Raw genomic sequence first — 9404 nt, 5'->3', positions numbered from 1 at the left:
CTTTCAAGTTGCAGACAAACAAAGCATTTTCAGTGGGCGGGGCTTATGCACATTTTATAATGTAAATATTTAAATGAGAAGAGAGTTTTGTACAAACAGACACATACTGATAATACAATAGAGGTCCAAAATCTAGTTAAGACACAGGTATAGCAACTCATTATTTGAACTTTAAATTAAAATTAATTTGATTAGTCTAGAAATTCTGTCCATAAATATAACGCAATTTAGCTCAGAGGCTAGTTTGTCCTGTAAACGCAACTGCTTTGAGGCTACATGGCTGCGATGGATTGATCATCTGGACGTCCTATGCGGCCCGATTGATAAATGAGTATTCACGACTGGAATGGTCGAATGAGCAGAATGTAATCATGCAAATGCAAAAGCTACATCGACATAGATATTCCAGTAAAATCGAGGATTTTTTTAAGGATCCTAATTTGATCAAGTTTTTGTTGGAGCAGATTGTAAGCTCCACAGCAGTAAATACTTGTCTGTCATTTCCTCTTCAAACATTAATTTCTTAATTACACAGCTTCTCTCTCCTGAGGGGATTCAGCATCAGCGGTCGTCATCTGCTTCGTGTTTTCGACGGACTCTGTCTCCGTCTGATCAATCAAAAGACTTGACTTTTTTTGGTGTATCTTCAAACTTTATAAGTAGAAAAATGATCATGTTTATTGAGATCTCAGTTTAATTTAAAGTGATATGTCACCTAAAATATAAATTTCACTCATTTTCTACTCACGCTCATGTCAAACAAGGGCTGGAATTATTTTTTAGAGTAATACGTTTTTTTTTTTGGAGTCCATTTTAATGTTCCCGGAAAACAGAAGTAATTGGATGTTTTTAAGTGTATTTTTGGACTAAGATGAAGACAACTGAGCTCCAGTCGCTACATTAAAATTAACATTTGTTGTCTATAACCCTTAAAATGAACTGATTACTCTGAAAATAATCCCAACTCTTAGTCGACATGAAGGGTGAGTAGAAAATGGGTGAAGTTTGAATTTTGGGTGAACTATTACTTTTAAGGTTCATATCAGAAAGAAAACATCAAGTAAAGCAGAGACAACACATACCTCTGCCAAGGATGTAGTATGTATTATTTTATGAAATACAGATTAGTTGGAGAGCAAGTGGAAGGAGAAAAGAGAATACATTGAGTGAGATTAACTGGCTCATAATTAGCCAAAAGTGGCTGATATTCTGGAAATCATACTTAAGTAAAGCAAAGGATATGGTATACATTTATATATACTCTTTTTTCTATCCTTGTAGTTGGAAAATGAGCTGGAATTCCTCAAATATCCCTTAATCTAAATGTGTTGAAATGTTCATGGCGGGTCTTCTGCCCCCACCCTCCCTGTGCCCCTTTATTCTTGACCAATCACAATCCACATAATCATAGCAAAAGTGAGCTAATATAGGAGTCTTAAAATTGAAAAAACTACACTGACAGCTGAAGCATTTTTTTTGGAGCTGCTTGTAGTCTCAAGACAACATGGTAAAGCTGATCTGAGATCTGTATTACACATCTCACTCTAAGAGGATCAGAGCAGTGCTGACTCAGTCTGTGTGGGTTTTAGATTGTGTTTAGTGGTGTGTGAGTGTGTGTGTGCTTCACTGTTCCGCGGCTGGTGACAAAAATTATAGTTGCTCTTAATAGAAGTGTGGACACTCTCTCTCGGGGTCCTCCAGTGAACCCTGCTCTTCCAAACCGAACAGTCTTGCATCCAGTGGACGGCCTTCAATAGATCCGGCCCTAATCCTAATTATTATCTGGGTCAGTACATGACACAGTTGATGCAACAATTCTCGTGATTGTTGTTGGAGTTTTATTCTAAAGAAACAATGGAAATTATGCATAATAAGAGTTAAGAAATGGACTTAAAGACACAGTAACAAGATACAAGGTAAGTCTATTTATCTCCTAATCCTACAAATTATATTTCAGAATTAGGTGTATTGTCTTCATCCTGACAATTTCAAAAAAACTTCATTGTTGAATCTATTTCAGCCCACACTCGTATTTTATATATATTTTTAAACAATTGTAAGGCCTCTGGTTAAGGTGACCTAGCAGCTGAAAATGCAAGGGATAACTCAAACACTTTTGTTTTTAGCCACAGCGACCAAAAGCCACACAAGGATTAAAGAAAGGTAGACAACACATACAACTGTCATACTTCTCAAGACCAATGATTGGTTGTCTTGGTCTTGTTTTAGTCTTGTTATGGTCTTGGTCTTGGTCTTGGTTTTGGTCTTGGTCTTGGTCTTGGTCTTGGTTTTGGTCTTGGTCTTGGTCTTGGTCTTGGTCTTGGTCTTGGTCTTGGTCTTGGTCTTGGTCTTGGTCTTGGTCTTGGTCTTGGTCTTGGTCTTGGTCTTGGTCTTGGTTTTGGTCTTGTCATGGTCTTGTCATGGTCCTCTATAATCTATAATTTCTCTGATCAAAGAAACTTTCATCATGTGACGAAAACAAGACAAACCAAGACATTATGGTCATTTTACAATAAATACAATGGGGTATAAACATTTTGGTTGAACCTAAAACCAATAAAAACAAAAGATAAAATAACTAAAAAGACAAAGACGGGATTCAGGAACACTTTAAACGGAATGCCAAAAACAACTTTATTTTATTCCGGTCTTGATCTATGACCAGATCAGTCAAAAGCCTCTGTCTTTAAATATCTGTTATACTTCCTTTAAAAAATATATAGTCTGTGATAAGACAATTGTTTCAGCAATACATTTGTCAAACTTTTTTGCCCTTTAAAACAACTCCTCAAATCACATCGCGAGCGGCAAAAATCCAATTTATCTCCAGAGTACAGCGACTGCAAATGAAGAATGCAGTGGCTTAAGTGGTCATCAACCTGAGAGGGTTGTCCTCTTCTCCCTGACAGACATTTCTGATCGAGTCTTCATGTAACCTGTTTAGTATAGATGCCGCTCTACTTCACTCATTAGAAAGATCGATTGACTCTTACTTCACTCCAGATTCATCTCAAGTAAGTCGTGGTTGAACCGTAACTCGTGGAATACTGAATGAGCTCCATGTCTAATGATTGTCAGATCAGATACTTTGTACTGGGATCGACGTCAAAGGGCATTCCCAGCATGCATAGCAGTCGATATTGCAATTAATATACAGTATTTTACGTTTTCAAGACACGGTGGGAGAAAAGATTCTTCTCCTAGTGGAGGAATTCAAGTAACTTGGGGTCTTGCTCACGAGTGAGGGAAAAAAACATCCTTAGTCATGCGATAAAGAGCTGAGCCAAAAGACAAAGCTCTTCATTTACCAGTGTTCCTACTCTCTTCTATGGTCCTTGACTTCGTGACCCAAAGAACAAGAACGTGGATACAAGATTTTACAAACGGTGAGGAGCTCAGTCATTCAGGAGAGATTTGAAGTAGAACCATTAATCCTTGGCTGGAACACCTTATCTGAATTCTTCCTGGTCGACTCCGAAAAGGTTGGAGGGACTCGATCTTCTTGTATTTTCTAGTATTTTTCTTCTTTTTTTTTAAAGCAATGTAATATTTTAAATTATGGTTATTGTGCTGTCTGGTATACTGTAAATACAATGATACACCCTTGTGTCACCTTGACCCAGAGGCCCGAAAACAAATGTGTTTTTCAGGCTTTCGGGTCAATTTGACCCTGAGAGGGGTATTATGCCATTATTAATATCTAGAAAAGTAATGACGACCCAAGATCTTTTCCTTCATACTTCACAAAATTCTGTATAATCAAACAAAAACGGATCTTATTCTATAGTTTTATGCATCGTCATTTTATAGACATAAGTTCTTGTTACAGTCAATTACTATCTATATATATTAAAGTGTTTGTTTTACTCTCTACCACTTCTAATGAGGACATAGTGAAGTGATGGTTAATTAACCATTTTAGTATTTAATTATCTCACTAATGCAAATTTCTGTTAAACACCTCCAATTAATTAATTCACACCTTCAAAAAAGGGCAAATCTGAAGTTGATTTATGTTTCCTGCTGTCACTCAGAGTGAAATTAAAGAATAAAAAATGCATGAAAGCGAACGAAAAAGGTGAAGTTAATTAGTAAAACTTGTGTCTGCCATCAAATCCTTTATATCTGAACTGAGTGAGTCCAATTAAAATCCCGAAAAAAGATGACTCCGTTTAGCTTATTGTTGAATAAAGCGCCATTATAATGTAAATTACTTCTATTCTGAGGAGAGGAAGAAAATAATGTTTGATGAGATAAAAGACAGGATTGGTTTTCCAAGTCGAAAAATAGCTGCAGTTGACAATTTTTTCATCTTCACAGTCGTTGACCAACAGAAAGTATCGTTGAGGAAAAACCATGGAGAAAGAGAAGGAGGCAAAAAAGTAAGAAAATGATTGACACGATTACCCTGTTTACAAGGCTGACAAATACAAATTCTACTTTGTCACAGGCCTAAAGAGTTTTTCGTCATCAATCCTGCGGGGAATTTGTATTACAACTGGTTGTTTATCATCACAATACCAGTCATGTACAACTGGACCATGATCATCGCCAGGTGAGTCAATTCATTTCAAGCAGTTCCTACGAAAGAAACAAATGAAAGGCTTTGATTGAAGCGCCAGTAATTTGTAGTTGGATGTCAGGTAGAATTATGTTGCCATTAGACGGAGCTTTTATGTTGCTGGGTTGAGTGAGTGCTCGCCAGAATATTCCCCGAGTTTAATTAGAACCCTCAAGTTTTATTCAAGGCAGGAGAAAGACACATGACTCCAGTGGACATGTTTCCTTGTAAAAAAGTTGCTAAGTTGTGCTCAAGAAATAATGGAAGTTAATGTCAGTCTTTGAATATGAATTTCAAACTGAATTCGTACAGCATTAATATGGGGCTATTACTGTTGCTTAAGCTTTGTAAATACTTGAAAGGATTTACAAATATATACCTGTATCTTTACAGTGATACACAAATGCATAACTCGATCTACGAACGTGAAACCCGTTTTTTTGTAAATTTGATAAAATGCCAAAATTTATAGTGTCCTTATTATTTTGCAGTTCATTTTTTGTCTTCAATGCATGAATACATTATGTCTTAAAAATGTATCTTAATTAAATATAAGTAATATTCTGTTTAGACAATTCATTGTAAATAAAAGAAATAAATTGTAAAGGATGTTTACACTGAATTCTTTGCAGTAAATTTAATCTTAAACGGAATTTTTTTGACAGTAAATGTATTAATGCAACAGGGCTCTAAACTTGATGAAGTCTGTTGTGATGATAAAATTTAGTGTTAGAAATTATTATTATTCAAAGTCCAATGAAACAAATGTTCAACCATTATTATTATTTTTTTTTTTTTACATTGCTGTTCCTCTTTTCTGGGTCAGTTACTAAACGGTTGAATCACGTGAACCTACTAATACTGACAAGTAGTATTGAAGCTTAATGAAGCATTGTCCTCATTTATTGAGCTCAGTAGATGGCGCTGTTGACTTTAAAAACGATGGTAGGTTTCATTGAACTGGTAGTTTAGAGTCTAAGACAACAAAGCCAAGCGTTCGATGAGGACATATTTAATTTCCTTACACATAAAGGGCTGTTCACCTAAAACAGAATGGTAAAGAAGAAAAAAAACGTTAATATAAAAGATATGCAGTAAAAAAGGATGTTACATGACATTATCAACATTTTTGAAAACGTAATTATTTTAATTTAAAATAAAAAAAAATGTGAACATGCATGAAACATCAGATAATATATGTATTTATTTTAGATAAATAACATAGGACAAATACATACATATTTTTTATGAATACATATTTATTTTGAAAAACTGAAAAGAAGTTTTTAAACCAGAATCACTTCCGCACATTTTTTAAAACCTTTTTTTTGTCCAGGTGTGTTGCAATGACTCACTAGTACACTTTGGATTCTCATGGTTTTCATGTGCTTCTCTTATCAGGGCTTGTTTTGAGGAGCTCCAGCACAATTACCTCGTTTACTGGATCGTCTTTGACCTGGCATCAGATCTGACCTATGTGGCCGACATGGTGGTCAGGACCAGAACAGGTATTCAACCACTTATGTTCAGCTTCTAACAGCAAAATACCTGTTAGACCCTCGATGGATACCAAGTGATTTATTTTTTCTCTCAGGTTATCTTGAGCAAGGATTAATGGTGAAGGATGAAAAGCTCCTGCGGGAGTGCTACACCAACAGCTTTCAGTTTAAGCTGGATGCTGTCTCCATGTTGCCCACAGACATCCTATACCTCTATTTTGGTCTGGACTACCCAGAGATCAGGATGAACAAGCTGCTAAGGATCGGGCGCATGATGGAGTTCTTCACCAGGACCGAGACTAAAACCAACTACCCGAACATCTTTCGTATCGCAAACTTGATCATGTACATCCTCATCATCATCCATTGGAACGCCTGCTTTTACTTCTCCTTCTCCAAGTCCATCGGTTTTGGGGCAGACGACTGGGTTTACCCGGCGTTGGATGATCCGGAGGAACCAGAGTATGGTAAGCCGATGAGGAAGTACGCTTTCAGCCTCTACTGGTCCACGCTGACCCTCACCACCATCGGAGAAACTCCGCCGCCGGCGCTGGACTCTGAGTTTTTCTTCCACGTGGCCGACTTTCTCGTGGGCGTTCTCATCTTTGCCACCATTGTGGGGAACATCGCGACCATGATATCCAACATGAACGCCGCCCAAGCTCAGTTTCAGTCACGGATAGACAACATCAAGCAGTACATGCAGGTAGAAAATCCATCACGATTCTTTCATTCTATGTTGTAGGATCATTGATTAAAATATAATTGTATCGTTTTTTCGATTTGATTGTTAGATATGGGGGGGTCACCCATATGGTGCCCGCCCGGCATCAACGAGGTAGTCCTTGGGCCTGTTGTTTTTCTATTATGATACATTTTGTGTTTCCTTTCTTGTCCCATTTGTAATTATTGAAGATACAATGATGTGATTCATTTGCATTAGAATCATTTATTACCCATAATTATATATGAAGTTATTTCAGAAGTGTGTAACAAGCATATGGTATTACTTCAGGTTACACAGTACCCTTGGAGTAGCTCACATTTCCAAAACGTTTTTTGGAACTAATGGTATAAGTCTTATCCGATACTGGTGCCTAACTTGTACTTTTGAAGCGGTGTCTGCATGGCTTCCAACGTCTGACCTGATTATTTTATTTAATATATTTGGAAAGTATGTTTTCAAAAATGTGGTTTTCAGGGAAAATTACATCATAACAAAAATAAGGGAATAAACTTAGTCAGCTTTTCTTCCAGTTACCGTTGTCTGGTTTCTATTGATAGGTAATTATATATATATATATATATATATATATATATATATATATATATATATGAATTGTCTAAACAGAATATTACTTATATTAAGAGACATTTTTAAGAATTTATTCATGCATTGAAGACAAAAAATGAACTGCAAAATAATAAGGACACTATAAATTTGGCATTTTATCTTTAAGTCTTGATTATTAAGTATGGGGCTATTACTGTTGCTAAAGCATTGTAAATGCGCGAAAGGATTTGCAAATGTATACGTGATTCTGTACAAATTCATAGCTAGATTTACAAATGTGTAACCCGATTTGTGGATGTGTAATGCAGAATAATGATGCTCTAGAATCTTTTAATTCAATTTATTCTGCTGTTTGGAAACTTGTGCGTAGTTTGTGATGCTTGACTTGTGAGTTTTTTTTTAATTTGAACATACTTATTCTATATATATATATATATAAAATGGTCCTTCTAATATTATCGGGATTTCTTAGAATATGTCAGCCAGAGATGAACAAGTCATAACAGGCTGTTCCTAACAGATTTGAATCAAGGCTGTCGTGTTATTCCAGTATTGAAATTGAATTTTAATAACCAAATTAGGGTTTATCCAGATCTGGTCAGATCAGATCTGCTCCTTTGTCTTCCCCCTGCTTAGGCATCCCAGCTACCAAGCATTGCAAGTGCTGGTAATCCTGAAGACTTTAGCAGGATACTCAATATTAACCTAAATTGGGCATTTTTCATGACAATTTGTGGGGAACCAACACAGCTTATATATCTGCTTATTGGGAAAATAACATCAGAATTATTTATCAACATTCTTCATGCACATACAAATGTGTTGCATAGTTTCTCCAAATGACTGCCTCTCGATAAAATTGCGACAGCTTTTTGGTGCATTAATCAAAACGTGACACGTTTCTCTCTGCAAAGGACAAGCTGTTCAAGATGTAATTTTCTTGATTTTTAGGTTCGAAAGGTCAGCCATGATCTGGAGCTGCGTGTCATCAAGTGGTTCGACTACCTCTGGAACAGCGGCAGGGCTCAGGACGAGCGAGAAGTACTGCGCTACCTCCCGGACAAACTCAAGGCTGAGATCGCCATTCAAGTGCACATGGACACCCTGAAGAAAGTGCGCATCTTCGCCGACTGCGAGGCGGGGCTTCTGATCGAGCTCGTGCTCAAGCTGCGACCCCAAATCTTCAGTCCCGGGGACTACATCTGCAAGAAAGGCGACATCGGTCGCGAGATGTACATCATCAAAGACGGAAAGCTTGCGGTCGTGGCGGACGACGGAGTGACACAGTTCGTCGTTCTGGGGAGTGGGAGCTATTTTGGGGAAATCAGCATTTTGAATATCAAAGGTAGCAAAGCGGGCAACAGGCGGACGGCGAACATCCGCAGCATCGGCTACTCCGACCTCTTCTGCTTGTCCAAAGACGACCTGATGGAGTCGCTGCAGGAGTACCCTGAAGCCAAAGGCATGCTGGAAGATAAGGGACGAGAAATTCTCTTGAAAGACGGTCTGATTGATTTGGACCCAGCGAACATCATGCCGGAGGCCAAAGAGCTGGAGGAGAAGGTCAACAAGTTGTACGGCACCATGGACATGATGCAGGTCAAGCTAAAGAAGATTCTGGGGAACTATCAGGATGCGGACCAGGCTCTTAATCACCGTATCGATGACCTGGAATGCATGATAGAGGAAGAGGCGGAGCAACAGACCTAGATGAAGGGACAAAAGAAGATGACAAGGATACTTAAAACATCTTCACTTTCCTAGTTTTAACTAAAATTCCAATGTGATGAATTAGACATTAATTGTATTTTAAACTTAATAATAATACATTGCCTGAAAAAGCTTTTCCTAACAATGTGATTTATCTTGTCAATATATATTTAAAAGAATAAAATTGTACTCCTCTGGGTAGACTATATTTTGAAGACACTATTATATTTGTGTTTATCTTTGTTTGTGTTTTGTTTAGAAAAATGTGAGTTCTATCTGCAGCAGAGAGATTCTGGCGTTTTCTCAGACAACAATATTGGAGTTTTAAATGAACGGCCGT

At 37.3% G+C, this 9404-nt stretch overlaps 1 protein-coding gene across 1 annotated transcript; it reads left to right on the top strand.

Annotated features, from left to right (window-relative positions):
- The first annotated feature begins 4526 nt into the window (after positions 1-4526).
- Positions 4527-9064, top strand: cnga1a (cyclic nucleotide gated channel subunit alpha 1a). The gene is made up of 4 exons (XM_087786180.1): positions 4527-4555; positions 5963-6069; positions 6156-6766; positions 8306-9064. The coding sequence occupies exons 1-4, from the start codon at positions 4527-4529 to the stop codon at positions 9062-9064; spliced, it is 1506 nt and encodes a 501-aa protein (XP_087642306.1).
- The last annotated feature ends 340 nt before the right edge of the window (positions 9065-9404 follow it).

The sequence above is a fragment of the Callionymus lyra genome, chromosome 1 (assembly GCF_982586985.1).
Source record: "Callionymus lyra chromosome 1, fCalLyr1.hap1.1, whole genome shotgun sequence".
Classification (NCBI taxonomy): Eukaryota; Metazoa; Chordata; class Actinopteri; order Syngnathiformes; family Callionymidae; genus Callionymus; species Callionymus lyra.
The sequence above is the reverse complement of the archived record's forward strand: the minus strand, read 5'-3'. Positions and strand labels throughout refer to the sequence as shown.

Bases quoted from the DNA above. Each gene is read 5' to 3' on its own strand.
- cnga1a (XM_087786180.1), top strand. From the start codon at position 4,527: ATGTACAACTGGACCATGATCATCGCCAG. The intron at 6,070-6,155 runs GTATTCAACCAC...TTTTTCTCTCAG, and splicing joins GGTGGTCAGGACCAGAACAG to GTTATCTTGAGCAAGGATTA. The intron at 6,767-8,305 runs GTAGAAAATCCA...CTTGATTTTTAG, and splicing joins ACATCAAGCAGTACATGCAG to GTTCGAAAGGTCAGCCATGA.